Raw genomic sequence first — 19,487 nt, 5'->3', positions numbered from 1 at the left:
AAAAAAAAAAAAAAAAAAAAAGAAGCCTGACAAACTTCTGCTTCACCAAGGGTTAAGAGTGGTTTTCATATGCCCCTCAGTGTCAATCAACGGGATCAACTAACCACACTGGGCCTTGACCCCAGAGCACTCTGTTCCAGCTCACTTCAAGGGTCTAATGCTGCTAATCTGCTTCCAACACAAAAGGTAAACAGGAGCCTAGGCATACTCAAGTGCTTATCAACTCCCAAATGCAGAAGTCTAACAGGGCTGATATTCTCTGTGTAATGGAAGGAATTGCTTCTACCACTGAGCCAAACACTTTAGAATTTAGAATAAGCTCCACCTTCTGAAGAAGTCCTCTTTGGCTAAAAACCATCTAGGACTGCTACTGGGGCAGCGGGTGGAAAAAATCAAAAACACAGCACTTAAGAATGAAATTTGTGGGGAGGCCAAGGCAGGAGGTTCGCTCGAGTCCAGGAGTTCAAGACCACCCTGGGCAACATGCGGAAACCGCTTCTCTACATAAAATACAAAAATTAGCCAGGCATGGTGGTGTGTACCTGTAGTCCCAGCTACTTGGCAGGCTGAGGAGGGAGGATTACTTGAGCCCAGGAGTGTGAGGTTATAGTGAGCTATGAATGTACTTGTCAGTGCACTCCTGCCTGGATGAGAGAGTGAGACCTTGTCTCCAGAAGAAAAAAAAAAAGGCCAGGAGTGATGGCTCATGCTTATAAACCCAGCATTTTGGGTGGCCAAGGCAGGAAGATTACTTGAGGTCAAGACTTCAAGACCAGCCTAGGCAACACAGTGAGACCTCATCTCTTCCATGCCCCACCCCCTCGACAAAATAGTAGCTGAAGGTGCTGGTGCATGCCTGTAGTCCTACCAACTTGGCAGGCTGAGGTGGGAGGTTGGCTTGAGCCCAGGAGTTGGAGGCTGCAGTGAGCTATGATAGCACCACTGCACTGCAGCCTGAGTGACAGATAAAGACGCTGTCTCTAAAAAAGTGAAATAAATAAATTAAAAAGAGAATCAAGTTTTTGCTTGGCACAAGTATGTATAAAGTCTGTGACATCTCATGTTTCAATTGTTTACTAAGAGTGAAACAAAGTGCCAATTGTGAAGGATAAAAACTCAGGTTGTGTTCAGCAGCACTGGCCCTGCCAGGGCTTGCAGGGACGGGCGGCTCAGGAAGCTCTGTACCTGCATACTGAGGACTGTCAGGTTGGTGAGCGCATCCAGGTTCTGAAGTTTAGTAATTTTGTTTTTCCCCAAAAACAAACTCTCCAGGTTGGTTAAGGTGTCAATATTTTCAATTGCCTGTGGAAAAGACAGAACAGCAATGAGTACTGCAGTTGACGGCTGCGCCAGGCAGCCAGCAGGTGACTGGACTGGGGCAGAGCTGTCAGGGCTTCAGTTCTGTGACGTGGGGCTAGTGATGTATCTGCTAAGACCTGCAGGGAAACCCTACTTGAAGGCAGAACACAAGAGCGGCGAGTCCAAGACTGTCTTGAGCTCACTTCCAGCCCTCAGATTTTCTGGGGTGCTGAGGAACAGTCTCGGAACCCAGGGACCAGCAGATTCCCAAGTCCCTTCCAGTTCTAAACTTGTGAGCTGACACATTAAAATGTCCTCCCGCTGGGCGCGGTGGCTCACACCTGTAATCCCAGCACTTTGGGAGGCTAAGGCGGGCAGATCACAAGGTCAGGAGATCGAGACCGTCCTGGCTAACACAGCGAAATCCCGTCTCTACTAAAAATACAAAGAAATTAGCTGGACATGGCGGCGGGTGCCTGTAGTTCTAGCTACTCAGGAGGCTGAGGCAGGAGAACGGCGTGAACCTGAGAGGCAGAGCTTGCAGTGAGCCAAGACTGAGCCACTGCACTCCAGCCTGGGCAACAGCACGAGACTCCGTCTCAAAAAAAAAAAAAAAAAAAAAGAAGGTCCTCCGAAGAGCCTCAGTCTCTACAGAAGTGAGGTATGGGGCACTCTGACCTTAAGTCTTTGAAATCCTGGGACCCTCACTTAGGATTCCTGGGGGGCCCTCACACTACAGCACTCTGCTCCTCTTGCCCAGTTTCCACACCCGCCTACAGCACTCTTCCTTGCTGTGATCATGTGCTCCTCTATTCAACCATAAACCTCCAGAGGCAATGACCATGCTGCCGTCTGATCTCCCCATGGTGACTTGCCTACAACAGGATGTTTAATGACTGTTTATTGATTGGACTTCAGTTTCCCTCCTCTGTCAGTTCACTCTCTCTCAGAACAAGTCATTCTTTAAATATTTCAGCAGACACAAAAGAACCAGATGAGGTGCTTGCTAACCAGGAGGGGACTCCAGGATGGAAGATGGTATGCTAATCCACACACCACTGCAGGACTCGGTGGGGCGGGGGCATCCTCACCGGCTATAGTCTGCATTAATTTGTGATGAGCCACTGTTCCCCTAGAAAGTTCCACAGTCAGACACTTGGTAAAGTGCGGACATCTGGGCTGCTCTCTAGTTTTAAATGTGCTGCTTTGCTATTTGTGGCCATGAGATCTCTAACAATAACTGTCAAGAGACTCTTGCCAAAACCACCCTCCCTTGGTTTGTGTCCTGTCCAAGCTCTCAAGGGCCCGGGACAGACATAGCATGCTGTAATACTTTCAGAAGCCAAACAGAGGGGCATTTTGAACATGGGGCAGGGTCGAATGTGCTCAGAAACACCTGCCAAAGCCACTCAGCAAGGCTGGGGGAAGCATAGGCTCTGTGCCATGACCCTGATTAGGAGCCAGGCATGGGGCTTGAATGCTCTTCTGGCTGACAGAGTCCTCCTCCCTGCCCACGGGAACCCTCCCCACTCTCTGCCTGGCAGATCCACCTTCAATGTCAGTCTTCCTGGGACGCCCTCCCGCATTCCCCTCCAGCACATGACGGTGGTTATGAGTCAGCTGGTGAAGACTTGATCCTGCTTCTGTGGAACACCAGATCACTTTTCCAAAGTCTTTTATTTCCATTCTGTCCCACGTTTTCAAGGTCAAATGGAACCTGAGAACAGATCTAATCCTGCTGGGGACTGTGTCCCAGGAGTATTAAGCCATCCAGGAGGAAGGCCCCACTCAGCACTGCCTTTGGGAGTGTGTCAGCATCAAGAGGCTTTCTAAAGCCCCTGGTATGTACATCAGTTCACTTCAAGTGACCACTTTGCTGGGCTTGGGAAACTTTCATCTCAAAGAAGCATGCCAGAGAAGATTACCACGAGTAAGTCCAAGAGCAAGGCATTCAGGTCGGCTGGTTCATCTCAGGCAGAACGTAACTGGGAATGGTGTGATTTAGGGTCATGATTTGGATGAAGAGCAACTGAAATCTATGTGCAAAAGAAAAGCTAGACCACTTAGGACTTACTGATACTGACTTCCAGTTAGCATTTTTTCTTTAAAAAAAAAAAAATTTCCTTGTTCATGAAAAAAATCACAGCATCATAAGAAATGCATACTCACTATGCATTCTACATACACCCACTGAGTCCGCACACAACCTGCCAGCTGCCTCTCCCTGAATATACTAGTCAGGGCTGTCTTCACCTACCCGGATGCGGTTAGATCCCAGCTCTAGCATCTGTAGTTGATGTAAGTTGCTTAAGTTCTCAATTTTACTGATTTTATTGTTGACCAAGAAGAGTTTTTTCAGTCGTGTCAACTTGTCAACCCCTTCGATGTTTCTCAGCAGATTAAAAGAAATATCTAGAATCCTGAGAACAACCAGAACAGTTTTAAAAAAAAATCACATGAGCATAGGTTGCAGAGAACTCACAATTCAACCACCCTAAAGGTAGCATCCCCATTAGGGGTCTGCAGTCACTGTGGGGCGGGGCAGGGCAGGGTGGGGTGGGGCAGGGGGTGCGGTCTGTGCCCCTGCTGCCGCCTGGCTCACACTGATGCTGTCATGAAGGATTTGGAGGCTGCCCAGGAGCCCGGAGCAAGCCAGAGGCAGCCTACAGGCCCCTGACGCCCTGGCTCCCAGCATGGTATTTGAGGCCGAAACTGTTTCATTCACACCTGTGCCCGTGACAGGACCTTGCACCAGGCTCTGCACACAGAAGGGGCCTGAGAAGTACCGAATTAGAAACAAAACAAGCAAAAATGAATAAGCAACAAAGGGCAGAAATCCAGGTAAAGTTACAACTAGGACCTGGCTTCTTCTTTTTTAATTTTAATTTTTGTAGACAGGGTCTTGTTATGTTGCCCAGGCTATCTTGAACTTCTGGGCTCAAGTGATCCTCCCAATTTGACCTCCCAAAGCACTGAGATTACAGGTATGCACCACTGCACCTGGTGTAGGACCTGACTCCTTAACTTAGAAATGTCACTTTGTTTTTTTTTTTAAATTTAAAAAAAGAGTATTCAAAAGGCAAGAGGAAATTCTGGATTAACTTTCCCCTCTACCAATCTCAGTATCCCCTGAATGGAGGCTTTTCCAGAAGTCCCCACTGCAGCCTTCCCATCAAAGGTTTACTTTGCAAGTCAGGATTGTCCAGGAAGCCGAAGACATGCATGAAGCCAATGTGGCCTCCTGGAGCCCTGAACATAGCAGGCAGAGACTTGGGATTCAGAGGCAGGGCAGGACCCTGTGGCAGAGGCAGCCTCTCAAGGGCTAAGAGCCAGCAGGAGGTTGGCTCTGGAGAGACTGGACACCCCCCACCCAGTGGCCTCCCCACCATGCTGTTCTCCTGTGGGTCTCATGACTCACTCCAGCTCTGTTAGCGCCTCCAGATTCTCAATCTTCTTGATCTGGTTGTCGTAAAGATCCAGCTCTCGAAGACTCTGTAGCTCCTCCAGATTCTCAATGCATTTAATTAAATTTTGGCGGAGGCAGAGAGTCTGGGGGATGGGAAAAGGACAATTGACACAGGCACAGGGGAGGCCACGAGAAGGCCTCAGCTGGTCCTGGAGGACACAGGACAGGCCTTTCTGGTGGAAGGACATGTCTTCATTCTCCTGCTGTTTCCCAGAAAGGTGCTGACCTTTGAGAGGTAGGTGGGCAAGGGCACTACGCTAGAATTCCTCAACACACCTGAGGATGGGCAGGAACCCAAAAGGAGGCAGGAGGCAGGCCCCCCACCAAGCAGGCCTAGTTGAGGAGGGAGGCGTTGGCCTGGGGTACGGGTGTTTGCCACTTCCTGGCAGAACATAAGAACCTATGGTGGGCTCAATTTTGAGAAACAAATTCAAATGAGATGCACGGAGGACCATAAAATTCACTGAGTGCCTAATTGAACACAGGCACAGAACTGAGGCAGGCCAGAGTCACAGGTCACTGGCCGCCTGAGCTCAGGAGAGCCAGCCCCAGGGCTGTGCCTCAAGTCCCTCAACTGCTGTCTCACACTTGCTGTTCTCCCAGTAAAGGCCTGCTACAAGGTAGAGGCAGCCACGCCTCCCACAGGCTGGGCCAAAGACCACAACTTAGGACTGATGGCTCGATTCTGGACTTAGCCACATCCTATGGGTGATATGGGTCATAGTCCCCTCATGAAAGTCCCCCTCACCTTCACTTTCTTCAGCACCTCAAATCCTTCAATCTTCCCAATGCGACAGTGATTCAAATCGACATCCTGAAACAAAGCGGAAATCTATACTCGGCTACAGCAAAGGGGCTGCAGACCTGTGTCCTAGAAGAGGAGCCATCAGAGGAGGCCTGGGAGTGGGCAGCAGCGGGGGAGGCAGTGCCAGGTGGGTCTGCAGCAGACAGGTGTCGGTGACAAGGCGTGCTGCGGGGGCTCTTTGGTTTAGTGATGACTTAGTTTTATGTAAAACTGGCCCTTAAAATGATTGGTACATGACATCTTTTTCTCATTCCCTAGATCCTGTATGCACAAACATAAGCTCCGGCTCTGAGGATATGCACCCCATCCCATCACCTTCAGAGACACGCTGTGGGCTCAGGAGGCCCAGTGGCCAGGCCAGTCATACACAGCCTGCGGCTATTGGGACCCTCACGTATAATGTAATCATCAGACCCAGAGAATGTATGAGTCAAAGGCATCCCATCTGCCACACAATCCTCAAGGACCAAATAGACATGGGGTAACAATCACTGGTAAGAAAAACAACATGAACACAGGACTCTGATCCAACCAAGGGAGGCTTAGGCAACCTCTTTAGGGAAGTAACTTACTAATCTCATACAAGATAACCTGACAGGGTGGTCCATCACCATGCCCCAGGCTGGGCTGAGCAGGCGGCATTACCTCTGCATCTCTGTCCAGGTTGATGGTTTCCATGTCCACAGGCAGCTCATGTTCTTCTGAAAAACATTAGAAAAAGAGGTTTGTTCAGAACCCCATTAACAGGAGGCATTGATGAAGAGCTGCTTCTGGCCGAGGTCTGGGGCTGTTTGGTGCCCAGATCCAGCTCAAATCCTGAGGAGGAACCAATGGGAAGGTTTGCTGAGGACCTGGAGAATGTGGCAAGGTTGAACCCTGTTCCAACAATAGTGATGTTTTAAGCATTTTGAATTCCCTGAATTCAGATATTGGCAAAGGTCTCCAAACATCCATCTGTGCCTCTGAACTTCCTGAGAAGGGAAATGTGTTTTGAAGCTGTTAGTGGGAAGGAGGGGAGGAAGCAGCTGAGTGCAGGTGAGCAGGGCAGCACTACTGCCTTTCTGTGACTCCTAGAGCCGCAGAACTGGCAGCCTGCCTCCTACGTAGCTTTTCTCCGTTTGGTTGTGGCAATAAACCAGGCCATTAGAATTTAGATCGTGCTGGGCACATCAGATGCTCTAGGATGGGCCTTTTAGTGCTTTGGAAGGTGGCCCAGCATCTACAAACACTTCCCTCTGCAAAGAGCAAAACAAAACAAAACATAGTTCAACAGATAGGATCAAAGAGGCTCACTGAATAATTTAAACACACTTCTCAATGGGGAGACTGATGAACTCACTCCAGCAGAGAAGCCCATTGGATTTCACGAGGACTCTCCACCCCAGAGCCGGCCTCCTCTGTGCGGAGGAGGCAGAGAGAGCTGCTCTCCCTGCTGAGGCGACAGACTCCCTGTTAAGCACTTCCTCGTTTCATTTCATTGGAACCTACTTCAGCATATGTGCTGAAAAGGACTAAGACACACACAGATGCACACACACAGGCATGCACAAAGACACATAGGCACGTATGCACACTACACAGACACACGCATGCACATCAGTGGTATATAGACTCATGCAGACACACAAATATGCACACTCCCCCTTAAAACACTTAAAAAAATTAACAGTAATTCCTCAGTATCACCAAAGATTGTCAGTGTTCGCATTTCCTCAACTGTCTTAACATTTCTTCCCTTAGTTCACTTGCATTATGATCCAAATAAGGCTGTATATTGTGACTAGATGGTATTTCTCTTTTTAAAAATTTTTTTAAATTATTATTTTTTTTAAGAGACAGGATCTCTGCTGCTCAGGCTGGAGTACAGTGGTGTGATCATAGCTCACTGCAGCCTTGAACTTGTGGGCTCAAGTGATCCTTGTCTTGGGCTCCCAGGAAGCTGCAACTACAGGTGTGAGCCACCATGCCCGGCGAATTTTTTAAAACCATGTTTTGTACAGTCAGGGTCTCGCTATGTTGCCCAGGCTGGTCTGGAACTCCGAGCCTCAAGTGAACCTCCCACCTTGGCCTCCCAAAGTGCTAGGATTATAGGCACGAGACACTGCACCCAGCCCAGCATTTTTCTTAAACTTCTTTTTTCCCCTTGCAGTTTTCTGTCGTAGGAAAACAAGCTTGTCTTGTAGTGCTTCTCCCAGTCTGGATTCTGTCAATTATACCCATAGGATGCTCTTTCTCCTGTAAACGGATTGTCACTGTCACTACCTTACAGGGCTGTCAGCGCTTTTACTGTGGCTCTTCCTAGAGCAAACGTGCACTTGTTTCTGCAGTGGAGCGAGCTCACACAGCCCTGAACCACATGCCAAGGGCTGGTTCCTCACCTCACCTGGAGGCTTCTGAGAGGAGCACTTGACATCAGACCAGCTTAACAAAGTAATGATCCCACATGGCTGCATTCACTTCAGTTTTTCCACTGTGCCTTTTCTATAACCATCAACTGTGGTTAGTTAAAAAAAAAAGCTTACTATAGTTTATCCACAACTGTACAGGATACCAGCCAACCTAAGAATTAAATAAAAGGAACTGGGCAAAACCAAGAGACAGATACAAATCACCCCAAAAGGCAGTGTCAAGTTCCTAAGCTCAGGAAGTGGCACTGGAAGAGGCACTACAATTAAGGCAGGGTGCCCAGGTCACGTGGTCCAAACCAGGACCCTTTGAGAGCAGAAGGGCACAGTTATGCCGGGCCGGCAGGCAGAAACCAGCTGTGCCAGGCTCCTCAGGACACATGGTCACATGGCTTTAAGGGGTCTTGTTTGTAATACATCCAGCATGGTTGGCCGCTCACCACTCAAAATGTCAGCTAACCTCTGAAACAAGCCTTCCAGCCTACAATGCCCTTCTGAGTGTATTATAGATTCATTATATTTTAAAAATAATTTAGGGAAAATAGGTAGAAGGTAACAGTTGACATGATTAAATTTGTTTTAATTGAATTTAAGACTTAAACAAACACAGGTAGGAGCAAGTCTTGGCTTCTCTAAGGGCTAGAAATGCATACCCAGAAAACTCATAATCAGCTAATCATCTCAAAGAAAAAAACTTGGATTTTCCCAGGCCAGGCCAGCTGGTCTGCCTTGTAGCCGTGTGCCCTTGGACAAGCTGCAGAGAGTCTTTCTCCTCATCTGTAACACATTACCACACCTGGGTACTTACAGAACATGAGGACAACATCATTAGCCTGTGCTAGTGACCCAGGGAAAGAAAGCACACAGGACTTGCTCTGCCAACTCTCAAGTCTTCCATAAACACCCGATGTCTTAGCAGCACCCATCTGAGGATAGCGGGGGCTCCTACTGCTCCACTGTTGGTGACTAAGTCAGGCGATAACGGAAGCTTCCATCTATCTCTCCCATGCACTTTATTCCACCCACATCACTTCCAGAATATCAGCTCCGAAGTTCCAAAGTAAATGTAACTGGTACTTTTGTGGTAATCTCCTTTTGCCTTAAAAGTAGGTTGCCATAGTTACCAAACATCTTTGCTGGCACAGAGAGCACAATGTTATTTTAAAAATTAGGTTTGTTTCTTTATAAATTTATTTTATTTTTATAAGGGATGCATGATTATTCATACATTGTATACAAATCTAGAGAATGCAAAATGTATAGATCCTTCTTAAACCTGCTGTTTGGACAGACTCAGCCCGTTTGATGTGTTTTCTTTCTCTAGCAGGTAAAAGTACATACATGCACGCATACTGTTCAGAAACTTGCTTTTTTTTTTTGAGACGGAATCTCGTTCTGCCACCTGGGCTGGAGTGCAGTGGTGTGATCTCAGCTCACTGCAACTTCTGCCTCCCGGGTTCAAGCAATTCTCCTGTCTCAGCCTCCCAAGTAGCTGGGACTACAGGTGCACACCACCATGCCTGGCTAATTTTTCTTTTTTCTTTTTTTTTTTGTATTTTTAGTAGAGACAGGGTTTCACCATATTGGCCAGGCTGGTCTTCAACTCCTGACCTCAAGTGATCCAACCGCCTTGGCCTCCCAAAGTGATAGGATTACAGGCGGGAGCCACAATGCCCGGCCACATCTAGGCACTTTAGAAGTCAATCCTCAGGCCTATAAAAATGGTAAGGCAAGACTCAGAAATAATTTCTCTCAAGAGATTAAAGGTTTCTATTGCTATGGTAGGACACAGAAACATAGCAGTCAACCATAACGTTTATTTCAAATCTGGCTTCCTAAACATACGGTTAACAAAACAATGTTGCGGTTTTTTTTTTTTTTTTTTTTTTTTGAGACGAAGTCTCCCTCTGTCACCCAGGCCAGAGTGTAGTGGTGCGTTCTTGGCTCACTGCAACCTCCGCCTCCTGGGTTCAAGCAATTCTCCTGCCTCAATCACCTGAGTAGCTGGGATTACAGGCATGTGCCGCCACGCCCGGCTAATTTTTGTATTTTTTGTAGAGACGGGTTTTCACCATGTTGGCCAGGATGGGCTCGATCTCCTGACCTCGTGATCTGCCCACCCCGGCCTCCCAAGGTGCTGGGATTACAGGCATGAGCCACCGCGCCCGGCCCACAATGTCGTGGTTCTGTCTCAGATGGCACACTAGTACCAATATCCGTGCTAGGATTTGCCTTCAGTGGAACTGGAAAAAAACCACATCCTTTTTGCAAATGCTGTCAATGAGTCAGCCTGCTGAGGGAGCGCCTCAGAGAGCACATCCACCTGCCCTGGCCCACTGAGGGCCTAGGGGCACGGCAGTCCTTCCCCAGACCACACATCACCCACACCCAGGGACAGACCATATGCAGCACAGCCCACATCCCCCAAAAAGCAGATGTCCCCCAAGGGAGCTGGGCCTGGTACCTTCTGGGTCCTCCTCCCCCCGCTCCTCCCCATCCTTCAGGCTCTGTTCACTGAGGTCTGCCACGATGCCACTGCTGTGTTTCTTCCCTTCTTCATCGCCGGATTCTTCAGACTCGACCCGCCTGTCAACTGAACCCACACAAGTCAATGAGAATTCACATCCAATTTATGGGACTTTAAGGAACATATAATAAACACCCAGTTGTAAGTCAAAAGGACTTCATTTAAACATGTTTGTTGAATCCAGTTCAATAACCATTGAGTGTCTCCCATGTCCCAGCACCACTTGAGGCATATGGCCGCAGGGAGAACGGGGAGCAGAGTGTGGAGCCCACATGGATACTTAGGTGAGGAACACACTACTTCTGCCCTCAAGGAGCTTGTGAAGAATTGCCCAGTGTTCTGAAAGCCTTGGATCACTTGTGATTAAATCCACTAATGGAACCAGGTAGTGAAACACCTCCTGAGTGCCTTTCACTTTCGGGCTGGGTGACCACCACTGTGACTCTTCTGCCACATACTTCCATCCATGCTCTACTACTCATCTGGCTAAGAAAACCAGCCAAGTTCACAGGCCCACATTCTGAAAGAAATCAAGACTAACTCAAATCAGATTGTGGGCAGGGAAGATCACTAAGGAAGAGGAGAATACAGCCAGTAGTGCTGACCGCCCACAGAAAGCTCATTGGTGTGAAATGAGCTTTCACACTGGACACTGGACAGAATGTTAGCAACTCAAAGCTTTTAAAGGTTCATAAATATTTTCTGAATTAAAGAATAAGGCAATTAAATGTGTCAGGCAAAAATTCTTTGGTAAGGTTGTCAAATCATTTTCTTTTTTATAACTTTACTCATGATCTTTTTTGGAAGTCTGTCGGGAAAACATGAGGCACTAACACATTACTTGGAATTATCAACCATACTGAAAATAGTCTCTTTCCTGACTATGGTTTATCTACAAAGAGATGTGTTCTTCGAGGGAAAAAGTTCAATTTCAGCTTTGTACTTCCTGCTTAGCCTAGCAAAGTAAAACCCAAGAAAGGATTGCTGTATAAAACAAGTCCTCATAAAACCCAGCTCCAAACCCTCCAAATCCATCTCTTCTTCCCTACCCCCGCAATGACGGTAGCTCAGTTATTTGTTAGCTGTGGCCTGTGCTCCTGCCCTGCCTCCTAACTCATCTCTCTGCGACTTGTCTTGCCTTGTTTAACCTATTCTCCATTGCCAGAGAGTCTGATCTAATTCTAAAATCCAAATCTGATCTTTGAGTCCAAAAGTATTTCTGGAATGCTTTTCCTGAGTTTGCATCTTGCTGCTAGAGATGCAGGTTTGGCAAATCATTTCCATTTGAAAGCCTCAATCTCCTAGTCTGTGGAAGGGAGCTAGTACAGAACCTATGCCTCAGCGAGTTGCTGTCAGGGTTAAATTAGAAAAAGCACGAGAGCAGTTAGTACATGCATGACATGCAGTAGATATTTAACAAATTAGTCACCACTACGCACAGGTCACTTGGTGGTCCAGGCTCAGGGAGAGAAAGTTCTTATTGCATGACAATCTGGTGCAAAAACCCCAGGAAGAGGAGGAGTGGTGTGAGGTTAGGAGAGGCTTAGCTAATGAAGGTTGGCCAAAGTGAAGCCTGAGGGCAGCAGAGAGGGTCTGGAACATGGGACAGTGGATCAGAATGTAAGAAAATGACTTTGGTGCACTGGGGACGATGGGCTGGGGAGCAGGGACAATGAATCTAGCCTAGAGATGACGAAGGTCTGAGTTAAGGTACTGGCAATGGGAATGGAGGACACATCGATGATTTGGAGATTATTTTTAAAAGTAAAAGTCAGAGCTCCTTGACTAATAGGACATGGGTGGGAGTGGGACAGAGAGAAAAGCCGGGCTTTTATAATTTGTCATTTACCAAGACATGGAAACAGTTGAAGAGGGAGTGGGAGGATATGAAGAGGCACTTCTTACTTAAAAAGACTCTAAGGGTATGAGGTCCAAGATCCTTAACACCACTGCCCCCATCCCCACCACATACGATTTGGTCAAACTCTCCTCCACACCCTTTGACCGCAGCTTTCTTCATCTTGAGTGATTCTTGCTCTTTTCCCTCACCTTATCCCCAACCTCGTTGCCTTCGAGTTATTCTTCAGGCTGCAGCTCAGAGCTGGTCCTGCTTGTGCAGCTCTCACCACTCCCAAACATGTCAGCCCTTTCTTCTGCACCCGTCCTCCTTCCCCAGCTCCACATTCCTCCTCCCTACCACTTTCACATGAGGCAGTGACTGCTCTTCTGGGAGGGCTGTACCCCTCACCAAACCATGGGACCCAAGACCGCTTAAGCACTTGATGACACAACTGATTCCCCAGTTGGTGGGTGTGTGCACGCATGTTTATACACATACTGCACATGCATGTATGACTGTAACTACAGATATGTAGAAAATTATATATAAATACATGTGTACGTATAACATATACATATATGCATTTTTGTTTTGTTTTGTTTTGTTTTTAACAAAATGAATGAGAAGAAAGAAAGTTGAATTTAGACTTTTTGGAACTATGACAGCTTTGAAAACAGGTATCACCTTGTGTAACTAAATCTTCTGGTTCCTTGCTACCCCTTCGCCAACAGTCCTTTCGATTTCAAGAGAAGACCCTCCTCCACCCTCACCACGCGAACCAAGGAGCAGACTCTGGTAGATCCCAGCGCCCAGAGCCTCAGTTTCCTCGTCAGCTGACCGAGGAGGCTCCCCCGCCTGTCAATCTCAGAGGCTCGGGGCGAGGCTCCAACTGGACTGAATGGAGCCACCGCGTCCCATTCAGCCCCACCCCCGGCCTGGCCTCGCGCCGCCACTCTACCCCTAGCTCTGAGTCCTTCCCGGCCGCTGCCGCCCCCAGGCCGGGTCTCCCCGAGGTCCAGAGCCTCCCCGTTCCCCCGGGTCCGGCTGTCAGCTGTCAGGGGGCCGCACGGCGGCGGCCGGAGGCGGGACGTGGGGTTTCTCTCAGGCACGGAGCAGTTCCGGCCCGCAGCTCCCCCCGCCCGCCCGGCCCTTGGGCCGCCGCCCGCAGGGGCCGCTCACCCTCCATCATCTCCTGCGACTGTTGCTGCCCCGCGCCGCGTTCCGCCGCCATGTTGGCTGCTCTTCCCCTTTCCGGAATCTGTCGCCTCAGACCCATCAACCAATCAGGGCTCCCGCCTCAGAGTCGGCCCAGCCAATAGGATTCCGGCGCGGCGAGTTCAGCCGCGGCGCGCCTGCGTGTGCCCAGCGCCTCATGGGAGTTGTAGTTCCGTCATGAGGCTGCGCGCCCGCGCGCCGCGCCTCCCCCGGGGCAGGTAATTTCAGGCAGCGGCGCCAGAATAGTCTGGAGGCGAGAAGCTAAGAAGGAAAGCAGAGGGAGTCGAAGCGGGACGCACCGGCCGTAGCTTCAGGCAGACGGAGTGGACGTCTAAGCAGAGTGCAGAGACGCCCTGGGCTCGAGAGTTAACTTATGTCACTGTCTCGACCTCGGAGGCGTGGAGGGGCCGCGGGCCAGGCGGATCTTTCCGTGGCTGCAAGGTGCGGGCCAGTCCTACGTGCATCCCTGACCTTTGCGAGCCTCGCTGGCTGCGTCTGTACAATGGGCCGAACGGCAAGAGCAACAACATTCTCCCGGCGTCCAGGCGCGGATTTTACCCATGCGAAATGCCGCCTTCTCTTGATGCTCAGAGCAGGCGGGCAGGTGCGGGGCACTTGCGCTGGTGGGGCCGCGAGCCAGCTGGCCGGCTCCGGGGCGCCAGCCGCGCTCCCCTTGCAAACCGTTCCCAGCCCAGTGCGGACGCTGCAGGCTTCGTCTACCCTGCGGAGCCGCCCAGCCCATGAGCGAGCCGCCCCGCGTCCTCCGCCTTCAGAAAGAGGCCTCCAAGAGGCGAGCTCTGCGCTACTTACCCATTTTGATCCCGAGACTGGAGGAAACCGCAGCTGACCGGCCCGGGGGCGGAGGCGCCCATTATTCCTTTGGCTCCCCCGAAGCGCGGGGCGGGGGTTGTCCCGTGCGTCCCTAGCAACCGTTAGCGCGGGCTTCTGGACTCTGGCTTGCTTAGTCCCGCCCATACGCACAAGTGGTTGGTCTGTGGCGCTTGTCAATCGGTGTGAGTCGCTGTGCGATTGGCCGGTGGGATAAAAGCGCGGAGGAGCTCCCTTCCGCGGTGTGAAGCCGGCTTGGCGTGACCCTCGCCTGACCCAGGTGAGCTACCTGCGCTGGGGAGAGCGGGTCGGGGTCTGCAATCTCCCGAGGGCCGGTGTGGGGCCTGCGCGACTCCGCGCTCTTGGCCTAGGAGGGTTCGCCGCCCGGCCCGGCCCTCAGACGAGCCCGACCCCGGGTCTCCCGCCCCTGCGCTCTTCACGCACAACCCAGCCAGCGTCCTTTCTGTGCCCAGACCGCGGCGGGGTTGCGGCCGTTGGTCCCGGGCCCCGCGCCCCCAGCGTCTTCAGGGCGCCCTTCAGTGTAGCCTGCCTGGCGGGCGCCGCGGCCCGGCGCCTCGGGTCGCCTCGGGACTGTGCGCCCTCTTCACTGCAGCCCGCCCTGCGGTCCAGGAGAACCAGCCCAGATCCCGCCACGCTCCCGCGCTGGGCTCGTGGGTCCCTGCGGGCTCAGCCCGCGCCGCCAGCGCTCCTGGTTCCAGCCCAGCCTGGACTTGAGCCTTCATCTTTTCACGAGTTTTTCTTTCCCAGACTACGGCAGGGGCCGTCTTTGAGGCCCTTCTCCTCCTTACCTCCCGCATCAGTACCGTTGGATGTCGATTTTTCTCTTAGGGGTTTCCTCTCTTCATCCTTCTGCTGCTACCTTTAATGCTTCATAATTTCTTGCCTGGATTACTGTGGCCTTTCTTCTGCTTTCCAGCCTTGCCCTGACATGGTCCCTGGAGTAGTCTTTGTAAAATGCGTGTCTGGCCATGTTACTCCTAAGCATTAAATCCTTAAAAGTTCGTTTTGGGGATAAAATTAAGACTGAGCAGGCATAGGAGGCTCTGGGGTCGTGCTTGGCCCCTCCAGGCCCACGTCCATCTACTGTTCTGGGTACTGAACTCCTCTCTGGGAGCCTTTGCCTCTGAAAGACTTCTTCACTCTGCTTGGAAGGGCTCGGCCCTGCAGGTGCCTCCTCCAGGACTGACATCCTTACTATGTTCTACTGCACTGTTCACCTTTTTGGCCTCATCCTGAAACTGGTTCTGCTTTTAATTGTGCAGCTGTGCTGAGAGCAATGGGAGCTATTTGCTTCTTAGCTTATGTTCTAGTGGGAGAGAGACAGTTGCTTCTAGAAGTTCACCGAGATACTCCTTGCATCTGTCCCTGCTTCTGTTTGGTCTGAGGTGGGGTCACTTGGGTCTTCTGGAATCAAAACTAGCAATGGGAATATGGTTACTCGGTGGCACCATTAGGTGCTGTCTGCTGGGTTTGTGTTCTGCAGCTCACCGTGGATACAAAGCTCACATTGGATACAAAGGACAATTCTAAAAATCTGGGCCTGGACGTGCAGGCATTTCTGGTTAGCATTTGAATCAAAATTTAGTGATCTAAGGTCGTGTGAAGCCAGGCTGTGTTCTTTCTTGAGGCCAGGCTGTGGCTGTGGAGTGCACGGGAGGTTCGAGGGGCCGGTGCTGCTCAGTGACTGACTGGCCCTGCGGACGGACCTCAGACACCCCAGGAGGCATGGCAGGGGAAAAAGGATACATCTTTCCTGCTGTCCTCCACGCTCTGGCAGAGGGTCCCATCAATTTCCCTCCTGGATAGGCTTGTAATTCTCAGTAACCTAATTAAATTTCCACATCTTGATGTTTCAACTTTAGTTGGTATTTATTTATTTTCTCCCATGAAGGACAAAAAATTGCACGCCCTTACCCTCCCTTCCCCTTACCCTCCCTTCGCTTTTTTTCCCCCCCTTTCCATCTCATGGTAGTTACTTTTACAAAGAAGCTTCTGTGACATTTACAACATATTCTGAATAGTTATATTACTTTTTTATTATTTTATTTTTTGAGACAGGGTCTTGCTCTGTGGCCCAGGCTGGAGTGCAGTAATGCCATGTCCTCTCACTGCAGCCTCTGCCTCCTGGGCTCAAGCAATTCTCCCACCTCAACCTCCCAAGCAGCTGGGACTACCAGCGTGTGCCAGCACAATTTGCTAATCCTTAGTTTTTTGTTTTTTTTTTGAGACAGAGTCTCACTCTATGGCTGAGGCTGGAGTGCAGTGGTGTGATTTCGGCTCACTGCCAGCTCCGCCTCCCCTGGATTCACGCTATTCTCCTGCCTCAGCCTCCCAAGTAGCTGGGACTACAGGCGCCCACCACCATGCCTGGTTAATTTTTTGTGTTTTTAGTAGAGATGGGGTTTCACCATGTTAGCCAGGATGGTCTCAATCTCCTGACCTCATGATGCGCCGGCCTCGGCCTCCCAAAGTGCTGGGATTACAGGCGTGAGCCACTGCACCCGGCCTAATTTTTTTTTTTTTTTTTTTGTAGAGATGGGGGTCTCCCTATGTTGTTTAGGTTGGTCTCGAACTCCTGGGCTCAAGCAATCTGCCTGGCCTCCGAAAGTATTGGGTATATTACTTTTTAAAATAAAGTTTTGTAACATTGACATTGCAGTCTGAAGAGTTATATTTTTTAGAAATTAAGGCTTTCTAACATAATGTATTCTGAAGAGTTTTATTACTTTTTTAAGAAAGTAAGGTTTTACAACATTTACAATGTATTCTGAAGCTATCATTAAGTGTCCTGAGCTTTGTCTATAGGTTGGTTCTAAAAGTAGAAAAAAACTGCCTCACACTGGAATCATGTCGTTGTTATTGATTGTAGCAATAATTAGTGCATTGGGAGGCTTAGAGAAGGAGATGTAAACCTGTGACTAAATGTCCCATTCAGCGTTGCTGCTTGTAGGAAAGCTGCACACTCGAACCCCAAACCCCGTATGTAGTTTCTTTCTAGCCTCATACACATCTGCAGGTTTGCAGAGCCTTTGCCTTCTAGGGTCCTAGACTGGATTTGCGTGTAGAACATCTCTAAATTTTTTGGCTGTATCAGTTGAGTCATACAAAGGAATAAAGGCAATGTTAGTCATGAATTGTATCAGCAGAGTGGATGCATTTGAACCCTTCACCGAAATTAGGAAATCAGGGAACCTGTACCCTTGTGCCTCTTCCCCACTCTAGCACCTGCCTGACCCAGAGGGAACACCTGCCTGAAGTTTAGGTTTACCAGCCTCTTGTTTAAGAAGTAGTTTAATCACATAGGTGTGTTTCCCTGAACTGCTTATTTAGATTATTTCATGACAGGAATCCTCCTGCTGATTGTCTTCTGAAACTTGATTTTTTCCACTCATGTATGGCTAAGATTCACCCTTGTGTGTAGTTCATTTGTTTTCACTGCTGTGATTGGTGGTATGAATATACCAGAATTTAAAATCTATCTTCTTGTTGATGAGTATTTGGATTTCATTTCTTTTTTTTCCTCCCTCCCTCGCTTCCTCCCTCGCTCCCTCCCTTTCTTCCCTCCTTTTTTCCTGCCTATCTTTGCCATTGAGAACCATACTGTCCCGGACATTCTTGTGTCTTCTTATCTATGTGCAAGAATTTCTCTGGAATATAAATCTAAGTGGAAAGTGCTGTGTCCATATAGACAAATGTTTGACTTGAATTGTTTTCTAAAGAGATTATGTTAATGTATTAAGATGTAATTCCTGTTGATCCAAATCCTTTTTGACATTGGGTATTATTAGATTCTTAATTTCTGCTGACTTAGTATGTATAACATTATCATGATTAGGATTTCCTCTCCTGTACAACGCTTGTTCCTATTTCTTGTCATTTTTCTATTGGGCCATGTGTCTTTAAAAAATGTTTAAACTTTAAATAGTTTATCTTTTAAAGTTATTCTGGATATTAATTTTCTGTTGGTTATGTATGTGGCAAATCTCTTCTCCCAAATTGTGGCTCATTCTTTTTCTTTATGGTATTCTTTGTGAACCTGTGTTCTCTTTTTTTTTTTTTTTTTTTGAGATGGAGTCTTGCTGTGTCACCAGGCTGGAATGCAGTGGCATGATCTTGGCTCATTGCAACCTCCACCTCCCAGGTTTAAGCGATTCTCCTGCCTCTGCCTCCTGAGTAGCTGGGACTACAGTTGCGTGCCACCACGCCCAGCTAATTTTTGTATTTTTAGTAGAGATGGGGTTTCGCCATGTTGGCCAGGATAGTCTCGATCTCTTGACCTCGTGATCCTCCTGCCTTGGCCTCCCAAAGTGCTGGGATTACAGGTGTGATGTGTTCTCAATTTTAATGTTAAATTTATTAATCTTATTTTATAACTAGAATTTTCTGTGCCTTGTTTAAGAAAACTTTCCTACTCCAAAGTCTTACAGATAGCCTCTTCTAAAAACTTAGTGATTTTATTTTATATTTTATTTGGTTTGACAGGTCTTGCTTTGTTGCCTAGGCTGGCCTCCATCTCCCTGGGCTCAAGCAACTCTCCTGCCTTAGCTTCTAGAGTGGCTGGGGACTATAGGTGCAGGCCATGAGGCCTGCCTGGCTAAAAAGTTTAGTACTTTGACTTCCACGGATCAGGTCTTTTATGCCCTGGGCAACATAGTGAGACCTCATCTCCTAGTTAAAAAAAAAAAAAAAAAAAAAAAGGCCATGTGAAGATACATACAAACAGGGAGAAAGCTCTGTGATGGTGAAGGCAGAGACTGGAGTGATGCAGCCACAAGTCAAAAACACCAAAGATGGCCAGCAGTCACCAGATGCTAGGATAAGTCAAGGGGTGGGGACTCCTCGGAGTTCCATACTGGAAGAGGTGGTGTTGGGAGGGCCGGCTCCCCTTTCCTCTCCACGCCAGGCCTGCCTTGTCTTGGAAGAGCCTCGTGCGGGCATCCTGCTAGCTTGTCCAAGCTCGCTATTCCTGGAAGGCTGCTCCTCAGCCAGTTCACGGGTCCAGGTGTGCCGGTGTGGGAGGACCTGGGTGGAAAGGGGCCTGTGTAGGTCTTAGAAGTGGGCACCAGACCCTTTGGTTGGAA

The 19,487-nt window shown here is 49.1% G+C and overlaps 2 protein-coding genes across 15 annotated transcripts in view; one reads left to right on the top strand and one right to left on the bottom strand.

Annotated features, from left to right (window-relative positions):
* The window catches only part of PPP1R7 (protein phosphatase 1 regulatory subunit 7), a 38,631-nt gene extending 24,132 nt beyond the window's left edge, over window positions 1-14,499 (bottom strand). For 2 of the 8 annotated variants that reach the window (XM_017860681.1, XM_017860683.1), the window contains exons 1-8: window positions 14,368-14,468; window positions 13,522-13,818; window positions 10,440-10,568; window positions 6,216-6,271; window positions 5,514-5,579; window positions 4,718-4,848; window positions 3,557-3,719; window positions 1,186-1,302 (exon numbers count right to left, since the gene is read on the bottom strand). In XM_017860681.1, coding sequence (XP_017716170.1) covers window positions 1,186-1,302; window positions 3,557-3,719; window positions 4,718-4,848; window positions 5,514-5,579; window positions 6,216-6,271; window positions 10,440-10,568; window positions 13,522-13,618 — 759 coding nt within the window. In that variant the 5' untranslated portion in view covers window positions 13,619-13,818; window positions 14,368-14,468. Of the gene's footprint in view, window positions 1-1,185; window positions 1,303-3,556; window positions 3,720-4,717; window positions 4,849-5,513; window positions 5,580-6,215; window positions 6,272-10,439; window positions 10,569-13,521; window positions 13,819-14,367 lie in introns of all 8 variants that reach the window. The other 6 variants (XM_017860684.1, XM_017860687.1, XM_017860686.1 and 3 more) reach the window with 4 other exon arrangements.
* PASK (PAS domain containing serine/threonine kinase) overlaps window positions 13,825-19,487 on the top strand; it is a 52,079-nt gene continuing 46,416 nt past the window's right edge. For 5 of the 7 annotated variants that reach the window (XR_001883118.1, XM_017860677.1, XM_017860674.1 and 2 more), the window contains exon 1: window positions 14,575-14,665. The gene's annotated coding sequence lies outside the window, so the exon portion shown is untranslated. Of the gene's footprint in view, window positions 13,999-14,574; window positions 14,666-19,487 lie in introns of those variants that run through there. The other 2 variants (XM_017860676.1, XM_017860675.1) reach the window with 2 other exon arrangements.

Source organism: Rhinopithecus bieti, unplaced genomic scaffold (assembly GCF_001698545.2).
Source record: "Rhinopithecus bieti isolate Rb0 unplaced genomic scaffold, ASM169854v2 scaffold_56246, whole genome shotgun sequence".
NCBI classification, from domain to species: domain Eukaryota; kingdom Metazoa; phylum Chordata; class Mammalia; order Primates; family Cercopithecidae; genus Rhinopithecus; species Rhinopithecus bieti.
This window is presented reverse-complemented; position numbering and strand designations above follow the sequence as displayed.